We start from the raw sequence: 25,110 nt of genomic DNA, 5'->3' as shown, positions 1-25,110 counted from the left end.
GAGACAAACCAAGAAACAGGTTCTTAACTATGGGGGGACAAACTGCTGGTTACAAGAAGGGAGGTTGGTAGGGGATGGGTGAAGTAGATGATGGGGATTAACGAATACACTTATCATGGGGGAAAAAGAAAAGACAATACACTTACGCTATTTAAGCCAGTAAGTTTGTTGTCATTTGCCACCACTGCAACAGAAAACAAATACAATGGTATATTAGGTGAAATCAAATCAAAGTAGAATATAATGCATAGAGTGTGCTATAATTTGTGTGGAAAAACAAAGGAATATGTACTTTTGTATGTGTGTTCATAACTGTGTGGACCAGTAGCTCTCAATCTTGGCCATACTTTAGAGGGATCTGGAAAGCTTACCAAACAAGCCCCAATGTCCAGGCTGCAGACTCTTAAATCAGTATCTCTGGAGGGAGGGTGGGGACTGGGGTGTGTGTGTGTGGAGAGTAGGCTTCAATACATGTTGAAACTTCCCAGGTGCATCCAGGTTGAGACCATGGGTGTAGACTGTCTCTGGAAGGTGAGGCAGTGAGGAACAGGGTGACCACAAGGTGACTGTAGGAAAGGGAGGGACTTGCTTTATTGTTTTAACCTTTGAACTCCACTGCATGTCTTTACAAAAATGTTTTATTATAGACAGTTTCAGAGTATAATGAAAGGAGGGAGAACAGGATCACGAACCCCACGTACCCATCACCCAGCTTCAAAATTACTGACATCATTGTAATCTTTTAATTTTCCAGCAGGTGGATGTGTTATATATTAAGATAAATATAATGAGAATAAAATACATGTGCCCAAGCTGTATCACAGAACTACGGAGATTAAAACCTTGGGGACAGGGTCCAGGGATCTGCATTTTAACAAGTTTCTTGGGGGGGGGGGAGGGGAGGAGTAGTCATCACAGTTGGGGGCAGCACTGGACCCTCTCTGCCTCTGTCTAGCCCTCATTGGCTGTATTCTTTTTTCTTTTCTGTTTTTTTTTTTTAATGGGCTCTGGCCAGTTTTTTTTTTTTTTTAATACCTGTTTATTTTGAGAGAGAGAGAGAGAGAGAGAGAGAGAGAGCTCACATGCATACACACAAGCAGGGAAGGGGCAGAGAGGGCGAGAGAAAATCCCAAGCAGGCTCTGCAGTGTCGACGCAGAGCCCGACGTGGGGCTCAAGCCCACAAACCGCCAGATCGTGACCTGAGTCGAAACCAAGAGTCAGGTGCGTAACCACTGAACCACCCAGGCGCCCTGGCCAGTTTTATTAAAGAGAAATTTTGTGTGATTGACTTTTCACCAGTCTCTTCTGGCATGCTTCTAATGATGTCAGAATCACCTGGATCAGTGATAGCCAGCGCGCAAACTCTCGTATCTCCCACAAGCCGTGCCCAACTCAGCATTGTTGCCGCCGTCGTTTTGGCCAACATGGCACAGTATTCTCTTTCAGGTTTCCTCAAGGCTGGGCAGTTGTTGGCGAGGGTGACCAGTTCCACTTCGCCATGTCTGATCATTTTCAGTCAGCTCGTACCCTGGCAAGTACATTCCACTTTCCATAACAAGCTGGAGCCTAGAGCTGATTGACTCCAGCGACTTTTTCATCTCCTTTGCAGCCACCGTCTTCCTGCCTTAGGTGCAGCCGGCCCCAACCCAGAGCCGCCACCAGGATGGCCGGGAGAGAGAAAGGAGAGCGCTCCCACGGTGCGAAGCTCCTCACTGCTGGCTGTACTCTTGTTTCTTACTTCCTGGCACTGCTCATTAAGAATGCATGAGGGACCCACCGCCTGTGAATATTTTAAAGTCCTTCTTGAACCTTCCATTTTTAGCCCATACAACCTCTCAAGGAATTCCAGTTCACTGTCCCAGCTTACAAAGGCATGGGGAGTCCTTCACAAGCACTCGTAGGTTTCCCTTATGCCTCAGGACTGGTTCTTGGGCCTCTGTGACCTTGTAGGGGAGTACAGCTGCAAAGTGCCTTTCACAGAAAGACCACCCTGATCCTGGTCCTCTGTCTTCTCTCTCAACAGGGCTTTTAACACAACCCAAGATGGAGGGAAGGGAGAAGAACTCCAGCATAGTTCAGGCTCTTCCTCCTCGAGGCCTGTCTTCAAACAGGTTCTCGCAGATACCAGCATGGGAGATGGGCACTCAGGGTTCTAGGCTGGAACCATGGGCATCACCAGGTTCCTTGGGCCCTGTCCTCCACTGAAGCAGCCTGGTGAGGATCTCAGCTTTCCAGAAGGTAAAATAAAAGGAGGGGGCCGACAGAGGTGAACCCAGTGCCCTGGGGGTCTGAGCAAGGGTGGGATTACATGCTTCAAGGACCACAGTGGAGGAGGTGAGTCTTGAGAGGTGGGCATTTCAAAAGGAGGGCGGTAAGCAGGTTCAGAGAGAGAGAGAGAGCGCGACTTTGCTCAGGGGAGAGGCAGTGTGAGTCATCGCACAGAGCTGGGAATGTGCGACGTCTGTGCAGGGAACGGGGAACACGTCTTGTTTAGCTGGAACTAAGTACAGGCAGAGCAGTGGCACTGGAAACTGAAAAGCATTTCTGCCTGCAAGGCACTTTGTACTTTCTCACGTTCATCCACTCTCCCACCTCACCAGATCCTCAGTACAACCCTGTGAGGTACAGAGCCGTCATTAGCGAACTCACTTCACAGAAAAGTAAAAAACCCAGACGAAACTGGGACTCAGAGTGCTTAGGTGACTATGGCAAAGCCATGACACAAGTGTGTGGCTGAGCTGGGATTCTGACCCCAGCTTCTCTCTCCTAGCATTCTTGTTTCCCTGTGACCAAGGTCATATCGGGGGACCTGAGTAATGCCACAGTGTAAGTTTGCACTGAGGCAATGGGGAGCCACAGAAAGGATTTTAGAAGAGCCACAGTCGTCGCGAGTGTGCTGGGCCGTAGGTACGTGTGCTGGTTGAGGGAGCCGGAGTGCTGCGGTGGGGCTATGTCACTCTGACAGGGAAAGTGGGGTGCTCTACAGGTCACGTGGACAGGGCAGAGAGGGAGAACACGGTGGATGGTGGGCCCTGAAGAGAGTCTGCTGGGAAAGAATGGCATGCATTCATTCATCCATTCATTCATTCATCCATTCATTCATTCATTCATTCATTCATTCTCCATCACTCTTTAGTAAGTACCTCTCCTGTCGTAAGTGTCGTGCTAGGCATTAGGGATGTAATGGTGGACTTGAGCACGGGGTCCCCACCCTCACAGGGCTGATGCTCCAGGGGATAGCAGATAATAAAGAGCAAATGAGGGGCACCTGGGTGGCTCAGTCAGCTAAGCATCTGACTTCAGTTCAGGTCATGATCTCACGGTTCATGAGTTCGAGTCCCGTGTCAGACTGTGCTGACAGCTCAGAGCCTGGAGCCTGCTTCGGATTCTGTGTCTGCCTCTCTCTCTCTGCCCCTCCCCTGCTCTCTCTCTTTCTCTTGCTCCCTGTCTCTCAAAAATGAATAAGTGTTTAAAAAGTAAATAAAGGCCAAATGAACAAGAACTTCAAATTGTGGTTAAGCATAGGATCTTTGGGAACATATGAGGGATGACGTACACCCAGTGTCCTGTGGTCCTCAGGGTGGCTTCTCTTGCCTGTCCTGGAAATCCCTGCTGCTGAGTGTAATGCAGACTGTATTCAGGGTCCTGTGGGGATTCAGGGAAGGGAGGCATCCTTCCTCCTACTCAGAGTGACCTGGGGAAGGCTTCATGGAAGAGGATGCATTGAGGTGAGGTATTCATTCAACAAATATGTAATGAGCACCTACTGAGTCCCAGGCTCTGTTTCATTTTATTTTATTATTATTATTTTTTAAAGATCTTATTTTTAAGTAATCTCTACACCCAACATGGGGCTCGAACTCATGACCCCAAGATCAAGAGTCGCATGCCATACCGACTGAGTCAGCCAAGTGCCCTCAGTCTCTTGTTTCAGATGCTACGAGGGGTAATCAGTGAACATAACAAAACAGACCATGTTGCTACCTTCACAGAACTACTGAAAGGAAGGATAGATAATAAGCAAGATAGACAAGTAAAATAGTGTTTCGGGTGGTGATGCATGCTCTGGAGAAAAATCAATTGTGGAAGGGGGATACAGAGTGTGCCAGGGGGATGGATACTGCATTCTTCCACAGGTGGCTAAGAAAGGCTGCATTGAGAAGATAACATGTGAGTAAAGAACTGAAGGATGTGGAAGAATGAGCCATGAAATATATATGGTATGGGTGTTTCAGGTAAAGGGACCCACAGTGCAAAGGCCCTGAGGCAGGAACTTTGCTGGATGTTTTCAGATGAGCAAAGAAGGTCAGTGTCGTTGGAGCAGAGACAGCAAAGGGTAGAGTTATAGGAGAGGAAGTCAGAGAGTTAGTGAGAGGAGGTCTGGGGACAGATGGGGCATTGCGGGCCACCGTAGTGGCTTTTACTCTGAGAGAGGAAGTCACTGTCTTGAATGCAAGTTGCCCAAGGCAGAGGTCTGGGCTGACTCATCTCTGCATCCTCCTCAGCAGCTGGCACAGGGCTTGCACCTAAAAAATGTCAATGTGTGATTTTTTTTTTTTTTTTTTTTTTTAGAAAAGGATGTCAACAGAGGGCATTTGTGTGGCCTGTGGGGAGTAGTTGGTAGGTACTCACTTTAATCATTCTCTTATGCAGGAAGAGTCCCAGTGGAGATGAGGTGGGGGAATGTAGGGCTAGGTGCACAAATGTGGGCAGGAAAAGGGAGCTCACTGGGTCTTCAGAGCCGGGGATGGCCTGAGGAAGGTGGCTGACTGGCAGGGTGGGCTGGAGGAGAGATGGTCACAGAAGGCTAGAGCTGCTAGAAGGAGTAGCAGCCTTGGAGTGGAGAGAAGCAATAGGTGAGAAACGTCAGCTGGAAGACTGGCCAGGACTTGGACAAGGGTGAGAGAGAAGTTAGACATGACTGTCAGGAGTTGAGCTGTGTGTTTAGACCAGGGGGACCTCCGAACGGGATTGGAGAATTCTAGGGAGCTGGCCTCTTTCACGGCACTTGCCATGCTCTGCCTTGTTTTATTTTCTTACTGCTTTCCTTACCCTCACCTCAAGGGCAGGGAGTGTGTCTTACTCATCTTGGCATCACAGTGTCCTATATGCCATAGGGCATATAACAGGTGCTCAGGCAGCACTTACATTGAATTATTTTGGATCATTTGGGCTTGAGAAACAGATGTGTCACCTTTCATTCCACTAGTTCTAGAATCATCCCTTCCCTTCACATGCTGCTTTAGCTCTTCCACTCCTCAGTCAGGCAGCCGTTATTCGTGGGCTTCTCATTAGCAAGACAGCATATGCTTATCAAGCCATGATGTTAGTTGATCATGAAAGGCTGAACATAGTCAGGCTGTGTCAAGTTCAGAGTTAGCGAGGCATTTCTCTGGGGCACACAGAAGGAAGTTTCTTTAGCGGTGAGAGAATAGCCACTACCAACCAATCAACGCAAACTGTCACCTGCTTCCTTCATGTCTCCTGAGGCAGCTACTATAGGACCCTCCCATTAATACTGCAGGCATCAATAAATGCCTGTTGGGGGGTGGGGTAGGGAGAGCAAGGGAGCTATACTCAAAACTAAACATTCACCCGAACACTTATTGAACATGTTCTACAATGTCTGTGGACACAGGCCTCGGAGCAATTGCATGTACCCTATTTTCAGAGGTCAGCTTCAGGGTTATAGTTTCCCAGAAGCCTCTGGACACCCTTCCTGTAGATTAGGGCTGTTATAGCATCTTGAACTTCCTTAAGCCTATCATTTATAAAATGACATTTGAAATGACTGCTTTCCGGTCTACGGGTTTTTCTAAACTGGAAGCTCTTTGAAGGCAAAACCCCAGATTTTCGTTCTCTGCATTGAGCACAGAGCCCTGTACAAGGCAGGCACCATTCAGTTAATGATTGCAGAATTAAATAAGGCAGTGATGTGGCATGCTAGGTGAAACCCGAGAATATCGGGGAAGGTTTCCCTGAGTTTGAGCTGGAGGTTAAACAAGTAGTCAGTTAATCAGGTAAAGCAATGAGAAACTTCCAAGTAGGGAACAGGTGTGTGCAAAAGTCAGAAGGCATCCTGAAGAAAGGTGTGAAATTCTGTGGTTAGAGCACCTCAGTATAACTGGAAAGCGAGGGCACTGGAGAGGTAACAGGACCCCGCACCCGTCAGGGTCAAGTGCATAAAGCATAGGTAATGGCAGCAACCCGGGCCAGAGGACAAAGGTGCCAACATCCAAACCACTTGAGAGCCAGGGACCCCACCGGTAGCGCCTCGCACCTCGCCTTGCCAACAGCACGTGCCGCCTGGCCGCCGCGCACCCCGGCCTGCGTGGGGGCCAAGGGGACTCCCGGGGCGCCTAGGGAGGGACGCCCGGGGCGGGGCGCGCAGGCGCGCTGAGGCCTTGAGCCCCAAGAGGCGGGTGGGTGCGCGCGCTTCCTCGCGCACGCGCGCACGGAGGGGGAGACTGCCGCTGTGACGCTGCTGCGGCGGGCGGGCGGCGGCGCGTGAGGCGCGCGATTCCCCGTGTCTTGGGAGCAGTGCCCCAGCCCCCGCCGCTCCCGCTGCCGCCATGTCGGGCCGGTCCGTCCGGGCCGAGACCCGCAGTCGGGCCAAGGACGACATCAAGAAGGTGATGGCGGCCATCGAGAAAGTGCGGAAATGGTGAGGGGCTGGGGCAGAGAGTGCCGGTGGTAGTCGCCGGCCCTGGCCCAGAGGAGCGCGGTACTAGCTGGCAGGGTGGGAGCCGACCGGCAGGCGCTTGGGGGGAGGGGGGAGCGGGAGAAGGCGGGAGGAGGGTGCAGCTCGCGTCGGCGTGAGGTCAGAGGGCGCGCGGCTGCCACCAATCAGCGGGTCGCCCGGCTCGCGAGGCCCGCCCACCTGCCCAAGGGTCGCGCGTCTCCCAGAGGGTCTGCCGACTTCCGGCCGCGCTGGGGCCGCGGGACCGCTTTTGGACGCCTGCGCCCGCCTGCTTCAGGAGCCTTTTGCGTTCTTAACTGCCCCAAATAATATCTCTAACAATCCCTGGGGGGTCCCCGCCGGCCAGACCGAGCGCTCTACGTAGTAACTCGCTGTAAGTTTGGTGAGAGCTCACGCTGAACCTACCTGTCACGAGAACAGGCGTGGTCATCGGAATCAAACTCCATCTCTTTCTCCTGATACCGGTCCACACGCAGCCAACTGGGTAGGCGTTTTTTTCTTGGTGCTGCCAGCTGTTGGTTAAGCAGTTGAGACCCCACCCTTATTTGGAAACGGCTGGTGTAATGTTCATTGCAGGGCCGGTTGACCGCCTATTTTGTTTTTTTGTTTTTTTAGAGAGAGCTAGCCAGTGGGGGAGAAGGACGGAGGGGTAGACAGAATCCCAAGTAGTCTCCACACTCAGCGCAGAGCCAGACAGGGGGATCATGATCTGATCCGAAATCAACAGTCGGTGGCTCAACCGAGCACTCAAGCACCCCAAACCGCCTATTTTGTATTAGGAACTTTGATGTATTTTCACATTAAACTTTAACAGACAACTGTTGCACCAAGTTCATGAGCCCTTTTCTCCAGCTGACAACTAGTAATAGTTTTAAAGCCCAAGTAGGGGTTAACTCCCTCAGCGGGAGACTTCCAGCCCTTCAGTCCTCCACCCCCTTTCAGAGGCGTTGTTACCTTGGAATTTTTTTTTCTTTTGCGTGTTTATTCATTTCTACTCAAGTTTAAGTTCCTTATCTCTTTATATGTAAAGTCTTTATTGTAGTTGGGACTCATACATACTAGTTAAACAATGATTTCTTTTCCCCTCCAAATCGAATCCTAGGGTTTTTTGGTGAAACCTAAGAATCGGCACATCTTTGTCTTCTGGCTGTTTCTGTTCCTACCTGCAGCTTAGGCCAGATGACCATCCTCTCACCTGGAACTCTTAGCTTCTATGGTCTCCTTGCTTCAACTCTTCCTCATTACTCAGTCCATTCATCACATTGCAGTCAGAGTGATTTCACTTTCTTTCCAGTGTAAATATTATCATAGCACTCCCCCGCTTAAGAAACAACGCTTCAGTGAACCCTTCTTGCTCTTAGGTTAAAGACCAAAGATCAAAGATGATCCTTCCAGGGGCGCCTGGGTGGCGCAGTCGGTTAAGCGTCCGACTTCAGCCAGGTCACGATCTCGCGGTCCATGAGTTCGAGCCCCGCGTCGGGCTCTGGGCTGATGGCTCAGAGCCTGGAGCCTGTTTCCAATTCTGTGTCTCCCTCTCTCTCTGCCCCTCCCCCGTTCATGCTCTGTCTCTCTCTGTCCCCAAAATAAATAAACGTTGAAAAAAAAAAAAATTAAAAAAAAAAAAAAAAGATGATCCTTCCTACCTTACCCACCTGGTTCAAACTGCCCTCTTTTCCTGGGGGTTGATGGCCATCTTTCAGCTGGAGCCATGTCCTGCCAGGCATCCTTCTCTACCCTCTCTTCCTCCTTGCCTAGTTAACTACTATATCTGCTCAAAAATTGCTTTCTCGGGGCACCTGGGTGGCTCAGTCAGTTAAGCATCTGACTTCGGCTCAGGTCATGATCTCATGGCTCATGGGTTCAAGCCCCTTGTCAGGCTCTGTGCTGACAGCTCAGAGCCTAGAGCCCTCTTTGGATTCTGTGTCTCCCCCTCTCTCTGCCCCTCCCCAACTCACACTCTGTCTCTCTCTTTCAAAAATAAATAAACATTAAAAAAAAAAATTTTTTTTTTTAATTGCTTTCTCAAGGGACACCTTTCAAAATCCCCAGTCTAAATCAGGTCCCTTTCATAGTACTTTCCTCAATTGTATTAGGTTGAATTGTAAGATATTTCCTATATTTGACTTTTCAACTTAACACAAGTGGAAATTTGATGTGGTTAAGCCTAATGATTAAGCGACTGTGAAATGAGTTGTTTGGTGTCTGTTTCCAATTGAAATGGAGGCTCTGTGAGGCTAGGGACCGTATATCTTGCTCCCTGTGTGCCCAGGGTCTAGCACAGGGTCATGTGTAGCAAATATTTATTGAATAAATGAGAAAGTGGAGTGCTCTGTATAGGAATTAATTTCAGTGTCTTAAGTATGTAGTTCATTCTATTTGCTGAACAGCATTCTCAATATCAGCAGGCACAAGTTACTTTTTTTGCTTTTTTTGTGACCTCACATTTGGACTTGAAATTTTCAGAAGTCATACTTCAGGCTCCCCAACTCTGCTTGTCCATAATCTCATCCTTATTCAAGAATGGGGGGAAAACTGCTCATTTTTTAAGTAACTTCCTTTGTAAGATAAAACCTTAAAGCAGTCTTTTTGTGGCTTAGTCTTCACCTCTTTCAGAAATCAGTGTAAGACTTGGAAGCATCCTGTTCTGTTCCTGTGATTATTTTTAAACAGAATTGTGTTTCAACCTAGAGTTCCACAGGGGTCCTAGGAGTTCTCCTTGCCAGGGGATGTCCTCATCTTAACCGTCTTGCAGCCTTCTCAACTTCCTTATCACCTTCATGTGTTACACTGATTTCCTTACTTGACTTTTTATTTCTTTGTGCTCCCGAAGTCAGGACCATATCTTAACACATCCTTTGTCTTCTGCAGGGTCTTGTATAATAGGGCTTTGTAAACATCAGTGGAATTGAATTAATTTTTGGAAAATAAAGTAATGCCAGGTAGATAGCAGAGTGTGAAAATGTGCCAGTACTCGGTGTAGTCAGTGAGGTAAGAAGGGCTTTGGTACACTGCACATGAGGAAAGGCAAGTAGAGGGTTTGGACCCAAAGGAATTTGATAGGGACGTCTTTTTGGAAGGGTTCATTTTGCATCAAAAGGTAAAGTATAATTTGATGGAGAGGAAGTTTGGAAGGCATTTAAGATTGAAGGAATGTGGGGTGCCTGGCTGGCTCAGTTGGAAGAGCATGTGACTCTTGATGTCAGGGTCATGAGTTTGAGCCCCATGTTGGGTGCAGAGGTTACTAAAATAAATTTAAAAATTGGTGGAAGGGCATCTGGGTGGCTCAGTCAGTTAAGCGTCTGACTTGGGCTGAGGTTCTGATATCCCGGTTGGTGAGTTTGAGCTCTTTGTCATGCTCTCTGCTGTCAGTGTGGAGCCTGCTTCAGATCCACCCCCCCCCTCAAAATTAAATAAACATTAAAGTTATTTGTAAAAGATTGAAGGAATAAGTTGCTGAGAAGTATAAAATCACATTATGAACAGAAAATCTGTTTCATTATTTATCGGTTTTAAGAAGTGTCTTTCTTTCAGGGAGAAAAAGTGGGTGACTGTGGGTGACACATCCCTTAGGATATTTAAATGGGTTCCTGTAACAGACAGCAAGGAGGTAAGTGTGGAAGAAAATCAAAACAACAAAAAGGTACCATTTACTTCCTTCCTTTCTTTCCTTGATTGTCTCTTAATTATAAAGGAATTTATTTCCCCAGAATTGAGCTGCAAGTACATCGGGGCACCCTCTGTGGTTGATCCATGGAAAGTCTCTCTTTCTTTACCCCCTTTTATCTCCTTTCCTTAACCCATTCCTCTTTTTCAAGGCTCGATGAACCACACCCTCAGCCTGCTCCCTGTGATAGTATAGTTTAATTAGTACACAGCCATGCCTATTGATTTCCTTATTGTCTGTGGCCGCTTTTGAGTTCAAATGGCAGAGTTGAGTAATTGCCATAAGACCTAAAAGCCTGCGAAGTCTAAAATATTTCTTACATGGCCTTGTAAGAAGTTTGCTGATTCTTGCTCTTAGCCAAATAGCTGTCCGTTATAGTACATTATATGTGTTTTAAATATATATATATATACTTTTTAAATTCCTCTTCCATGGGTTGATGTGGATAGCTGTGTATTCTTGAAAAATACACAGCATTGTATCATGTTCATATTTTAAAATTTATAGAGCACTGTGCTTTCTGTAGCTGTGAATAGAATTATTAACTTCGAATCTTGCATTGTATTTTCTTATATGCAATGACCACATTTATCTACTTTCCCTGAGTGACAAACATGTAGATTGTCTCCAACTTTTCTTCTCTAATTGTTTTTAAAAAGCTCAAATATCAAACACATACAGACAGTATATAAAACATAAATGTACGGTCAGTATAATGAAAAAACATAAAACTAGTACCCTTGTAAAAACCACCCAGGTCAACAAACAGAGCATTGCCAACTTCCCCAGAGGCCTGTGTTTGACTCTTGATGGTGCCCCTCCCCCGCTAGAATTCTCTTTCCTACTTTTGCTTTTCTTACCACTTCTCTAGTCCTTTGTAAACATTTTTAAGTTTATATAAACAGCATCACGAAGTATCTGTTTTCCTGTGTCTTGCTTTTTGTGCTCGGCGTTAGGTTGGTAACATTCACCCATGTTATCTTTGGAGCCATTTGTCCCTTTTCATTGCCGTTTGGAATTTTATTATAGGCCTCGTGCCCTGATTTACCTCTCTGATCCTCCTGTAGATGGCTTTTTGGGTTGTTCCCCATTTGGGGTAATAGAAACAATGCTCTTGTGAACATTCTTATTCAGTATATGGGTCAGCCTGTGCATGGGTTTTCCTAGGAGATATTCTTATGAGTGGAATTGCTGGGTCTTAGAGTGTACATATGTTGACCTAGAGTAGCTAATGCTAAACTGTTTCTCAGAGTGGTTGTACCAATTTACATTCCCACCAGGAATAGAGTTCTCATTGCACCAAATCCTCAACAGTTGGTATTGTTACTTATATGTAAAGATAAGTTGTGATTTTAGTTTGGTGACTACTTATGTAATAACTAATGAGTTTGAACATGTTTTTAATGTTTAGGACTGAACCTTTTGGATTTCCTGTTTCAGAAAGTGGCTCTTTAAGTCTCTGATTGTTTTTTTCCTTGTGACTTACAGGAATTTTCTATATTCTGGACACAAAGCCTTCATCGATTGTATACTCTTCATACCTTTTTCCATTCCATGGCTTGTTTTTGCACTCTCTTTAGGCTGCCTTGAGTATATAACTTTAAAAAAAATTTTTTTTTTAAAGGTGTTATGTTTAAGTAATCTCTACACCCACGGTGGGGCTTGAACTCACGACCCTGAGATGAAGAGTCACATGCTATCCTGACTGAGCCAGCCAGGCCCCTGAAAGTTTTGAATTTTAATGTAGACGAATTAATTAATCTTTTTTTTAATAATTACCTTTTCCTTCTTTGAGGCCACAAAGATCATCTCCATATAGTCTTCTAAAAGTTCATTATTCAGTTCCCATTTATAACACACCTGGCACTGATTTCTGTGTATTTTGAAGTAAGGGCCTGATTTCATTTTTTTTTTTGTTGTTGTTTTTTTCAACGTTTATTTATTTTTGGGACAGAGAGAGACAGAGCATGAACGGGGGAGGGGCAGAGAGAGAGGGAGACACAGAATCGGAAACAGGCTCCAGGCTCCGAGCCATCAGCCCAGAGCCCGACCCGGGGCCCGAACTCACGAACCGCGAGATCGTGACCTGGCTGAAGTCGGACGCTCAACCGACTGCGCCACCCAGGCGCCCCCCTGATTTCATTTTTTTCCACGTGGATGTGCATTTGTCCCAGCGCCAGTTATTGAAAAGATTGTTCTTTTCCTCCTGCTCTGTAGAGCCACCTTTGTTGTATTTCAAGTGTCCAAATATGGGTCTGTTTCTGTACTTTCTACCAAAAGCTCTAGCTTTTTGGTAGCACAGATGACATCCCCTAAACCGTCCCATTCTTCTGGAGGACTCGTGGGTTAGATACCCAGGAGTGGGATTGCTGTCCCGGGGCGTGCACACGAATTGTTTTTACTGACTGCTGCCCAATCTCTCTCGAGAAGGGCTGCACCAGTGTAGTTAGTACACTTCCCCAGGGGTACCCGGGGGCTCACACTGCCACAACTTCATGGCATTTGATATAACCAGTCCTGCCAGTCTTCAAACTCTTTGTTTATTTTGCATTTCTCTGATTACTCAGGAGGTTGATAATTGTCTCTCTTCAGGTTTCCATTCATACTTCCTTTTATCCATTTAAATACCTCTTCTCTGATTTCTTTTGCATTTTTTGTATTGGGTTTCCTGTCTTTTCTGATTTGCATGGATTCATTGATACCGTAGCTACAGAAAACTCTGGTCACTTTTGTACATTGCAGGCATCTGTCTGACATGTCACCTGTCTGAGAACTTTGTCAATAATGCCCTTTAATTTTGTGTCAAACAAATTTTTTCATACGGGTTTTGCTTTTTGAATCTTGTTTGAAAATTATTCTCCACTGCATGGTCATAAAGAACATCTCCCATCTTCTGTTAGGTTTTGGTTTTTTTCTTAGGTTTATTTATTTATTTTGAGAGAGACAGAGACAGTGTGAGCCAGGGAGGGGCAGAGAGAGGGAGAGAGAGAATCACAAGCAGGCTCCGCACTGTCAGTGCACAGCCTGACACAGAGCTCAGACTCATGAACTGTTAGATCGTGACCTGAGCCAAAATCAAGAGTTGGTCCTGTTAGGTTTTTGGCTATTGTTGTTTTTTAATGATGGAGATATGGATCTAATTTTAATTTTCCTTCATACAGAGAGCTTTTTCACCTAATACTGTTTACTAAATAATCTATTCTTTCTCCGCTGACTTGGGATGTCATCTGTGTTGTGTGCCATATTCATATCTAGATCTGTTTTTCAGCTCTCCGTTCTGTTTTGTTGTAATTTTATCTCCTCCTGCACTGGAATGATTTTTATTTACCATCAGTTTTTAGTATTTATTAATATTAAGTAGGGAGAGTTTTCTCTCTTGCTGTAGGTTTATTGGGAAGATAGCCTTTATCAAAATAAAACTTCCCAGGGTGCCTGGATGGCTCAGTTGGTTGAGCATCCCACTCTTGATTTCAGCTCAGGTCATGATCCCAGGGTCACGGGATCAAGCCCACATCGGGCTCAGCGCTGAGCATGGAATCTGCTTAGGATTCTCTCTCTCCCTCTCTCTCAGCCCCTCTCTTGCGCTAGTGTGTGCTACCTCTGAAATATTAACAATAATAATAATAAAATAAATATTCCCTTCTCTTTTTAGGTTTCTAAGATTTATTAAAAATTATGAATAGATGTTAGACTTGATCCACCTGCTTTTCCTGAGTTTACTGAAATGTTCATGTGATTTGCCTCCTCTAATCTTTAATGTATTAGTATGGTGAATTAATAAAATTTCTGATGTTGACCCTTTTACATTCTTACATGCCTAAGAGAAATTCTACTTGGATATGCTTCCCCACATATAACCTGGTGTTCAATTCACATTTAAGATACTTCATTTGAGGTACTTGCATCTGGGTCATAAGTGAAATTGGTCTATAATTTTCTTTTAATATATTATCCTTACCTTGTTATGGTATTAAGATTACATTAGCCTCCTAAAACAAATTAGGCAATTGCCCCTCTCTTTTGATTTCTAGAACAAAATTAAGTTTGGTAGAACTCACTTTTAGTACTTTCTGGGCTTTTGGTTGAGGGATGATTGTTATGGTGGCTTTAATGGTGATTGGTGTATTTAGATTTTCTCTTTTTTTGGCATTTATTTTGCATTTTATGTATTTCCCAGAAATTGGTTCTTTAGGAGAGTGCAGTGCTAGGTCCTCCGCCTTTCTTCATTTCCCCAGAAGTGTGTAGAAATGAGGCAGGGCACTTCCCTGTTGGCCAGTAATGCTAATCTTTTGGCAGTTCATGACTCAGTCTTGTATAATAAAGAATTAATTGGCCCTGTTCAAATGCCAGCAACACCCCTGCTGAAGAACACTGATCAGAGTTTTCAAATGTATTGGTATGTAGTTATTCATAATATTCATATTTCCATAATATGATCGAGTTTATTGTCTCTCCTAAAATCTTTATCAAAAAAATCTCGTAATTTTTGTTCATCTTTTGTTTGCTTTGTTCTCTATTTCGTTAGTTGTTGCCATTGTTCTTTCCTTTTATGTTTTATTGGGTTTACTCTGTTGTACTTTTTCTAGCTCCTTGTATTAAACTTAGCACTTTTTTTCCAGTTTTGTTTTCTTTTAAAAAAATACATTTCACTTTAGGGATGTCTAGTTGGCTCAGTCGGTGGAGCATGCGACTCTTGATCTTGTGAGTTTGAGCCCCGCCTTGGGCATAGAGATTACTGAAAACAAATTTTTTTTTTCACATTAGTTGTCTCCCAAATTTTGACATATATGCATATCAAAATGTCATCGATAGTGTAATTGTTTTAAGTTTTTTATAAATTCCTCTTTAGTTTCCCTCTTTAATCCAATGTTTGTTTTATTTTGATTATTTTTTTAATGGTTATTTATTTCTGAGGGAGAGCACAAGCAGCAGAGGGGCAGAGAGAGAGAGGGAGACACAGAATCCGAAGCACGCTCCAGGTTCTGAGCTGTCAGCACAGAGCCTGAAGTGGGGCTCAAATTCACAAACCATGAGATTGCAACCTGAACCGAAGTTGGACCCTTAACTGACTGAGCCACCCAGGCGCCCCAATCCAAAGTTTAATACAATGATTTTTAATTTCTAGATGTGAGATTTAAAAAAGAATTTTTTTTAATGTTTATTTATTTCTGAAGGAGAGAGAGACAGAACACGAGTGGGGGAAGCGCAGAGAGAGAGGGAGACACAGAATCCAAAGCAGGCCCCAGGCTTTGAGCCATCAGCACAGAGCCCGAAACGGGGCTCAAACTCACCAACTGTGAGATCATGACCTGAGCCAAAGTCAGATGCTCAACCGACTGAGCCACACAGGTGCCCCTGTGTGGGATTATTTTTTAGCTGTCTTTTTAAAAGTGGTGTTCTGATTTTATTGAATTGGTAGGATATTCGTTCTTTGGGATTATTGGGACTTTTTTTTATCTGGTCTAGTATGTGATTGATTTTTGGACCATTCACTTGTGATTAAAACAAATATACTCTCTAGGTACGAAATTAAACAATAAACAATCATTTATTATGTTACCCAAATTTTCTGTATCCTTGCTTATTTTTTGTATGTTTGTCTTGTTACTGTTACTACAATTACATCATTCACACCAAATTTCCTCAAGTTGGTGGTTCTTCAGAACAACTTTCCAGTATCCTCTTCTTTCTGAGGAGACCTACAGTGTTTTATTGAAATTCTCGTGTCCTGTTAGTGTCCTTCTTCCGGTATAGCTTGTTCTGTTTCTTGTCTTTCCTGGTGCTTGTTTCCTCCGGAGTCTGGTTAGTTTCTTCTGTGCACTCAGTTTTTATTCCTGGGGGACTCTGAGCAGCCATGGCTAGAAGTATGTAACTGAGGGAGGATGTAAGCCCAGGCTCTGGTTTTCCTTCCCCTGAGTGAATTTAGGCCATTGTGTGAGCCTTGGGATTCAGCCTTCCCTTATCCCCTGTCCCTCTTCCCCTGCCTCCCAGGGAAGTCCCTAGTACCAGTCTTCCAGATGCCACTTTATCTGGGAGCCGCCAGCCTTCCTTGTCATTGCCAGCCCCAGAGAGCTGCTGGGTGAAAGTTAGGGGAGCTCTGGAGCCACCCTTTATTTTTCATCCAGCCCTGGCTCTAGTGGTGCCATTACCCACTAGGGGTCGAAGGTCAGACAATTAAATCTCTTGGGTATGTGGAGAGGGGGGTGCACTGGTAGAAAGCCCTTCCCTGCCCCAATGCATTTCTCACATATTTCCTAATTCAGATTCCGCCTGCCAGGGGCACCTGAGTGTCTTAGTCTGTTAGGCTCTCTCTCTCTAAATAGATGAATTAATTAACATTTAAAACAACAACAACACATTCTCCCTGCCTAGGACCTGGTTCCCTTTGTGTCTCCCAAGGGCTTCTCGCAGTGTTTGCTGAGGTCCATCAATTTATCTGTCCTCCAGTGGTTCACAGTGGTGTGCCATCTTCTAAGGTACTAGTATATATCTGCTACATTAGGCAAAATAGGAGACGATGATCAAATTGGTGAAGAGAAAGTGGGAAAGATCCAAGGGAGTGAGACACCATTGATGAGAGTAGATTGGTACAAACTTTACACAGGTTAGGCTGCTCTCACATTTACATTGAAAAGTTTTCAGTGATGGCGGTGCTAATGAACTGAATGGCGGGAGCCCTTCCACAGTGTATGGCCTGGCATGTCCCCAGTGTGCACTGTAAATACCTTACCAGTTTAGTTGTCAGTTATACCTCAGTACAGTGGAGGGGGGATCGTTTTCAAAATGTTTATCCCTTTGGTATAGAAGTTTTATCTCTAGGAACTTATTTTCAGGAGATAATCATGATGTGTACAAGGTACATCTACATTGTTGAGCATTATAATATGGTTCAGAGGGGCGCCTGGGTGGCGCAGTCGGTTAAGCGTCCGACTTCAGCCAGGTCACGATCTCGCGGTCCGTGAGTTCGAGCCCCGCGTCGGGCTCTGGGCTGATGGCTCAGAGCCTGGAGCCTGTTTCCGATTCTGTGTCTCCCTCTCTCTCTGCCCCTCCCCCGTTCATGCTCTGTCTCTCTCTGTCCCAAAAATAAATAAACGTTAAAAAAAAAAAAAAATTTTATAATATGGTTCAGAGTGTTTAAGAATTGCAAACAAAATAGATTGTATTGTGGAGAATTCATTAAGTTATTATGCACCTGTTATCTTGTAAAGCTTTGTAACCATTATAAAAGATGTTCTAGAAGAGTATTCAAGTGACAGGGGAAAACATTTTTTAAAGATTAAAAAAATTTTTTTTGATGTTTTTATTTATTTTGGTGGGGGAGGGCGGGCACGTGAGTGGGGGAGGGGCAGAGAGAGAGGGAGACACAGAATCTGAAGCAGGCTCCAGGCTCTGAGCTGTCAGCACAGAGCCCAATACGGGACTCAGACTCACAAACCGTGAGATCATGACTTGAGCAGAAGTTGGACCCTTAACCGACTGAGCCACCCAGGCGCCCCTTAACGATTTTATTTTTAAGTCCTCTCTACATTCAGCATGGGGCTCAAACTTAGAACCTCAAGAGCAAGAGTCGCACGCTCCACTGACTGAGCCAGCCATGTGCCCTGGAAAATGTTTTTAATACAGATAATTGGGGGAGGGAAATAGGTTGCAATATTATATCATGATCCATCTTCATACAAATATATAGATAGGTTGTCTGGTTGTACAGGTGATTTCCTTTTTCTGTATTTTCAGAGTTTTCAAACTGAATACGTATCGTACAGAACACAGAATCGTTAAAATTAAAACAAATGAGAGATCAGAAAAAAATGATGAAGCCAGATGTTGGCATCTGTACCAAATACATTGCTATGATCCTTTTAGAGTCATGAGGTACAGTGTATTTCAAGAAACATATGTTTATACTTTTTGATCTAGAAGGAATATTTTGTGTGTGAATTTATCAAAATAAAATGATCCAGAGAAGAAGTGAAAGTTGAGCATTGTGGCTTTATTCCTAGTGGCATTAAATAAACACAAACCAAAAAAACAAAAAAAAACAAAACAACCCGAAATAAGTTAAAGCTAAATGGTCAATAGGTGAGGGGTAGCTGGGTGGCTCAGTCAGTTAAGCATTTTGACTCCTGATTTCAGCTCAGGTCATGATTTTGCAGCTCGCGAGATCAAGCCCTGAGTCGGGTTCCATGCTGACAGCGTGGAGCCTGCTTGGGATATTCTCTCTCTCTCTCTCTCTCTCTCTCTCTCTCTCTTTTTCTCTCTCTCTCTCTCAAAATAAATAAACATTTATAAAAAATTACCAATAGGTAAGAAGCGATTAAGTGAATTACGGTTTATGGAATATAATGCAGCTAGTAAAAATTGTGTTTCTGTAGTTCATGTGGTGAAATGTAAAGTGTAATTGCCTTAAAATTATGTCTGCATGTGGAAAAAATGAAGGGAAAGACGTGCACGAGTGTGTACAGTTGACTCGTTGCAGAGAGAGGATTGAGAGCTGTTACCAAATATTAAATGCATGTGCAATAAATAGACTTGTATAAAAAGTATAAATTAGTAAATTTGAGATTACCTAGATTTAAACTTTGGCTGCTCTCACTTGCAAACGTTCGCATGGATTATTTCCTTTCCTGTGGGCTCCTATGTTGCAAGCTGGTGCTTACCTCCGCACTGTGGTCACCCATGTGTGTAACCTGCATCCTGCTCGAAGGAAATGATGTTCTAGGCAGAGGTAGACATGGGGTGATCATTTTGAGTGGATGGGTTGATTGTCAGGAATCATACTAGAGGGGCCCCTTTGTCCCGTCACTGCTTGCATTACATATAAAGCGACTCCTTTCTTTGTCCATTCTTTCACTTTTTCCTGCTGTGCTACCCAAACAAGAATCCTTCTCAAATCAGTACTCTGTATTTCCTGTCCATCCACACAGGGAACAAGTTGGATAGAGCATTCGCTCAGGGCAGGAAGCAGAAGAGAACCGCAGGGAGCTCTAGTGGAAGCCTACGTATCTGTTTCTCACTTTTGAGTCATATTAGTGCTGGAAGGGTCCGTTTTACAGCATAGAGACACTGAGACTTGGGGACACCTTGTCTAGGATTCTGTTATTCCTTGGGTCCTGGATTCTCAAACTGTTGTCATTATTCCTGTTCAGTCGTAATCCAGACCTCTGTGGTGTCTTACTAGCACCCTTCTCCCTCTCTGTGGGTCTCCCACTTGGCTGTGTCATATTCCTCTTTTTTTCCTTTTCTAGAAAGAAAAGTCAAAATCGAACAGTTCAGCAGCCCGGGAACCTAATGGCTTTCCCTCTGATGCTTCAGCCAATTCCTCTCTCCTTCTTGAATTCCAGGGTGAGTTGCATCCGTATGTCTTCCTTGCAGGAAAAGCAGCACTTAGATGAACCCATTAATAATGAGAAGAATAGCTTTGCGTGTCACTTCAGTGCCTGCTGTTTTGTTGGTATCTTGCTGGCACTTTACATCAAGTCTTTTAATTTAAGCCTCACAGCAACCCTGCAAAGTAGATGATAGCAGCTTCATTTTCCATGTAGGGAAACCGAGGCTCAGAGAGATGAAGTTCCATATCTCGAGGTACATAACTAGTAAGTGACAGGCTTCGTGTCAGGTTCTGGTTCTCTGGATGAGAAGCTCTTTTCTTTAGACTGTATGTTTTAGGATGACAGTGCCTTAGACCAGGCCACCCAAAGCCAGGGCCTCTCCCATCCACTGTCAGCAAAGTTCCGCCTCTGGAACCAGCCTGCAGCAAGTGTCCCGCCTGTGTCAGCACTGTGGTCCCAGTACTGCCTTCACACCTGTGTGGTGGCTGCTGTTCAGAAGCACTGAGCTTCTCATTTTTGTTCTTCCCCTCGGCCTGTGACCTAAAGTAAGCGGTTGTCATCATCCCTATTGAAGGAAGCCGATACTCCGAGAAGAGGTGTTTGCCTAAGCTCAAAAGTGACAGAGCTTCATTCTTTTTACAATAGAATGTTGCTTCTGGTTTAGCATAGAAGATCGTGGTCTTTGTAGGAGTAAAGACTAGAAAGGGCTTGAAACGAGGCTGGGAGTGTGCAGGGATCCTCTCCCCATCTCCCCCAGCCACCCGAGGTCAGTGAGCATGGTGGAGGAAGGAGAATACGAGGGAACAGTTTTCTAGTTATGTGTGGGGTGGCCAATAATCACAAGGCTCTGGGAGACATCCGAGGCTCCATTTCCTCAATCTGGCCTACATCGCATCCCTTTCATTCAGTGAACATTTACTGAACTCCTACTGTGTGCCAGGTACCGGGTACTGCACTGGAGATCCAAGGACAGGACAAGTAAGCCCCTGAGCCTGCTTGCACAGAGCACAATGGAAATTGGTGTGTAAAATAGTAAACGTAGGTGTGCACAGGGTACAACAGGAGCATAATAGGGTGGTCACCCAGAGGAACCTGGGACACGGAGGAAGTGGTGCTCGGGCCGATTGGTGGCATGTATCGGGACTTTCCAGGAAGACCATAAAGAGCAGGTCATACCGGACACCTGTGCTTGAAGCAGGCCTTAGGTTAGTCCACTTCGCTGGAGCCGAGGCCGCAGTGTGGAAGCCTGCTGTGTGGAGGAACAGTCGTCAGTAAGCCTGTAGGTCAGAAAAGATCTTGTAAGTTGTGATAGGGCTATCTGTGCCTACCCAGGGTAGCCCTGGAGTTTGAATTGTATCCTTTGTGCAGCAGAGAATCGCTGAAGGATTTAGAGGGATCTCTCTGGCAACGGCGTGAAGTGTGGGCTGGAGTACGGGAGACTGAAGGAAGGGCAGTCAGGTGCCTGTTGCAGGAGGCCAAGCCAGAGACAAGGAGGCCTGAACTAAGGTGGCAGGAGAGGAAGGAATGAACACCACGGATGTCAGAGCGGTAGGCTGGAACAGATTTGGTGACCAGCTGCTGGAGGGGAGGGAAAGGAAGGAGTTTTTGACTCCTTAGTTTTTAACTTAGGTGGTGATTTTAAGCCTTCAGACAGACTATGCCAGATGGGAATTTCTTGGTCCTTGAGGTGGCCAAGTGGAGCCTGGGCCACTGAAGGGCCCGAGTGACTGCCTCTAGATACCACCACGTGCCTTGAGATAGCCGAGAATGCCAGGCAGATTTTAGCATTTTCTACACCTCTCGTGTTGTGAGAAAGGTTGAGAGGCACAGCTACATCACTCCTTTCCACTGGACAGTGAGAAAATACCCGGTCCAAACTATAGTTGGTGAGTAAGAAAGAAGGGATTACTAAGTATACCCTGACCTTCCTGAAATGTAAATGTTGCATGAACTTAAAGATTTTGGCTGCATCTGGCGCTGAGAATATATGTTGTGAAACAGAAAATGTTTAAATGAACTCTCTTAGACTGTGGATAATTTGTCCTACCTTTGTTTGTTTGCCTTTGGTTCTGGGGGCATCTGCAGCAGCGATCATTGTGTTTGGTCGTGCCCATGGCTGTCTAAGGAGACACCAGGCTCTTGGCTCTTGTACCATTACTCTCAAGAAAAATGACTACTCTCAAGAAAAATGACTACTCTCAGCTGTTGCCTTTGTCATGTTTGGTTTTCAGATGAAAACAGCAACCAGAGTTCTGTGTCTGACGTCTATCAACTCAAGGTGGACAGCAGCACCAACTCAAGCCCCAGCCCCCAGCAGAGTGAGTCCCTGAGCCCAGCACACACCTCTGACTTCCGCACAGATGACTCCCAGCCCCCTACTCTGGGCCAGGAGATCCTCGAGGGTGAGTCGCAGTTGGCCCAGGATGAGCATCTTGGAAGGGCCTGTGCTCTTGATGTTTCTGTTCTTTAGAGGAAGAGGTTAGAGAAGATCGACCTGGCAGCCTTGAGCCATTTGTCAATGTTTGAGCTGTTTTGGGGAAGGGTTGTGTTTTCCCCTCTCACAGAATGAAAGAAGAAAACAAGCAACACAATTGAGTGCCAGGCTCTGTGTAAGGCACTTTTCATGTTTGATATTTGGTATAATTTTCTCAAAGACCCTATGAGATAGCAGCTGTCATCTCTACCATGTACAGATGACAAAGTAGAATCCTAGAAAGGGTAAACTGCTTGTCTGAGATCACATAGCTAGCAACTGGTGGAACCGGATGTCTCCAATTTCATTCCTTCTGACTTCAGAGATTATGCTCTTTGCATTATATCCTGTAAATTTCTTCTGATGACATATATTGATTCTCTGGCCAGTGTTGCTCTTCCCCAAGGTGCCTCCACATAGCTCTTAGGGAAGCTCCCCCAGCTTGAGGGAGATTCCACAGGAGTCTCCTGTCTCAGGAGGCCCTGCAGTTATACTGACATTGCTGCTTTTGCAGAGCCCTCCCTGCCCGCTTCAGAAGTTGCTGATGAACCTCCCACCCTCACGAAGGAAGAACCAGTTCCACTAGAGACACAGGTAAGGAGCCACTTTGGGTTTCCCCATTTCTAAAAACAAGTCCGGACTCTGTTGATGCGAACTGGAGCTGACAGCATCAGATGTGCTATGACCAGGGTGGGGAGGCAGCAAGGGAAGCTGGTGTCTCCAGGTTATAAGGTAGGGGAAGAGGTTTGTTTATCTGCAAGAAGGTTGGGGTGGGCTTCTGGGCTGTAATTAGGGTGGATGGGGAGGTTCTGGTACAGAGGGATGGTCCTATAATTTCATGCTCTGACTGCTCCTAGATTGCTGAGGAAGAGGAAGACTCAGGTGCCCCACCCCTGAAACGCTTCTGTGTGGACCAACCCGCAGTGCCGCAGACAGCATCAGAAAGCTAGCACCATCCTGGCGCCCTTCGCCTCCTGGCCCCCTGCCTCTATTTATTGCATTCTGGTTCTGGCCGTGCTTTGTTGCTGGGGTAAGGGCAAGCACTGGGCTCCAGAGCTTGCACATAGGAGCCTTCTGGGCTGGAAGGGTGACATAGGACTTGGGGTGATAGCATCATCTTCCCATCCCTGGCACCTGTGTTTGCTTGCTCCTGAGAAGAGGAGCACTCATGTTCTTTTTGCACCCCAAGTAGGCTGGGGTGTCAGCCATCCCAAGGTTCATCTGTCACCTCCAGGTAGCAGTCTCTGCTCCAGAACCTCTGGACTGAGCCGCTGGCTCTTCTACAGGAGGATGTGGAAGGAGATGTGGAAGGCACCCTCTAGAGAAGAGAGTGCCCAGGGTTACTTGAACTTGAATGGAGACTGTAGATTCATGGACTTTCCTATCAGGCTAGGGGCCTGTAAGCTGCTGTTGGAGAAGGCCTGGTAGAGACTTTGGAGGGAAGGGAAGGCTGTGCACGAGGGCGGAAAAGTCTGTATAGATTTCTGTCCTGACACTTCTGCCCATTCCTGAGGTTATCCTGCCTCTCATGGGCTCTCCAGCTGCTGACAGTCCTTTGTCCCCTGCTGCAACCACCCCCTTTCCCCAACACACACACACACGCAGACACACGCAGACACACATACACACACAGCTTTCCCTGGTCTCACCTGTATGTTTCATTCCAGCATCCCCTGCCTCTTGCCACAGACTCTGCCCCAGCAAGGATTTGAGGTTCTGCCAACAGTACCCATCCCCCACAGTACTCCTTCAGCTCAGACTTTCTAGAAAGTTCCCTCTTCTTTGAAATCTGCATGTTTAATTGAACTTTGTGATTTTATTTTTTGTTCAAAAAAGTTTAAGAAAATGGAAATGGGCAACAGTGAGTGAAGACATATTTTAGCACTGAATAGAATATTTTTAAAATTAAACTATTTGAAATACGTCTTGTTGGTATTTGAGTGCTTCTTTCTTGAAGGTTTTGGGGGCAGGGCCTCGTGGGGTGGTGGCTGAGTGCCTGCCAATTGTCTCACTCCCACAGAGGAGCTTTCTGATAGAAGCGATTTGGAGATCCCTCTTGAAGTTGTCATGTAGTCTGATTTACACTTCCGTCCCTCTGCACACTGAATGCAACCAGTGTATGTTTGCCATGGCTCCAGGTCTTTAGGAGGCATTCATGAGTGGTTTTTTTTCTTTCATTTTTACTTTTTTAGATTATGGTAAAGTGCATACAACATCAAATTTACCATTTTAACCATTTAAAAGGGTACCACTTGGTGGTAATAAGTACATTCACAACACTGTGTGGCCATTGCTAGCTTTCTCCAAACCTTTTCATGACCTTGGACCCGTTAAGCAGGTGCTCCGTGTTTGCCACTCCCCCAAGGCTCTGGCAGTCACAATCTGCTTTCCGTCTAGTTCCTTTTTGCGCTCCTGATTCCTAAGGAGACCAATAAAGTCATGTCACAGTGGAAAAGAATTCTACATTCTGTATGTTCAAGAATTTCATTTCAGTATTCCCTAAAGTAATTCGTCTGATCTCTCTCAGGGGCTTCCAGGTATCATGGATGAGACCAGCATCCCAAGTTTTGCTGCCCTGTTTTGTCATCCCTACTCTCTTTTTTCTCTTTTTCCCAACTGGGCTCAGTTGGGAGAGCATGCAACTCTTGATGTTGGGATTGTGAATTTGAACCCCTTGTTGAGGGTACAGTTTACTTAAAAAGAAAAAAAAGAAATATGTACTATTAAGTTGTCAAATGAATGTCACAGAGAGGGAATTGTAAGTGGTACATAAGAGAAGTATATTCTAGGTGCACCTGGGTGGCTCAGTTGGTTAAGCGTCTGACTTCTGCTTAGGTCACGATTTCGTGGTTTGTGAGTTTGAGCCCCACATCGGGCTCTGCTGACAGCTCAGAGCCTGGCGCCTGCTTTGGATTCTGTATCTCCCTCTCTCTACCCTCCCCC

At 45.5% G+C, this 25,110-nt stretch overlaps 1 protein-coding gene and 1 pseudogene across 1 annotated transcript; one reads left to right on the top strand and one right to left on the bottom strand.

Moving 5' to 3' along the window:
• Positions 1–171: 171 nt before the first annotated feature.
• LOC123589668 lies at positions 172–6,575 on the bottom strand (annotated as a pseudogene).
• On the top strand, positions 6,394–24,092 carry BCL7B (BAF chromatin remodeling complex subunit BCL7B). The gene is made up of 6 exons (XM_045462301.1): positions 6,394–6,665; positions 10,233–10,308; positions 19,611–19,707; positions 21,926–22,096; positions 22,682–22,761; positions 23,025–24,092. The coding sequence occupies exons 1-6, from the start codon at positions 6,574–6,576 to the stop codon at positions 23,115–23,117; spliced, it is 609 nt and encodes a 202-aa protein (XP_045318257.1). The 5' UTR covers positions 6,394–6,573; the 3' UTR covers positions 23,118–24,092.
• The last annotated feature ends 1,018 nt before the right edge of the window (positions 24,093–25,110 follow it).

Source organism: Leopardus geoffroyi, chromosome E3 (assembly GCF_018350155.1).
Source record: "Leopardus geoffroyi isolate Oge1 chromosome E3, O.geoffroyi_Oge1_pat1.0, whole genome shotgun sequence".
NCBI classification, from domain to species: Eukaryota; Metazoa; Chordata; class Mammalia; order Carnivora; family Felidae; genus Leopardus; species Leopardus geoffroyi.
Note: the sequence above shows the minus strand (reverse complement) of the source record. Positions and strands in the feature narration are given on the sequence as shown.

Bases quoted from the DNA above. Each gene is read 5' to 3' on its own strand.
- BCL7B (XM_045462301.1), top strand. From the start codon at position 6,574: ATGTCGGGCCGGTCCGTCCGGGCCGAGACCCGCAGTCGGGCCAAGGAC. The intron at 10,309-19,610 runs GTAAGTGTGGAA...TTCCTTTTCTAG, and splicing joins CTGTAACAGACAGCAAGGAG to AAAGAAAAGTCAAAATCGAA. The intron at 22,097-22,681 runs GTGAGTCGCAGT...CTGCTTTTGCAG, and splicing joins GGGCCAGGAGATCCTCGAGG to AGCCCTCCCTGCCCGCTTCA.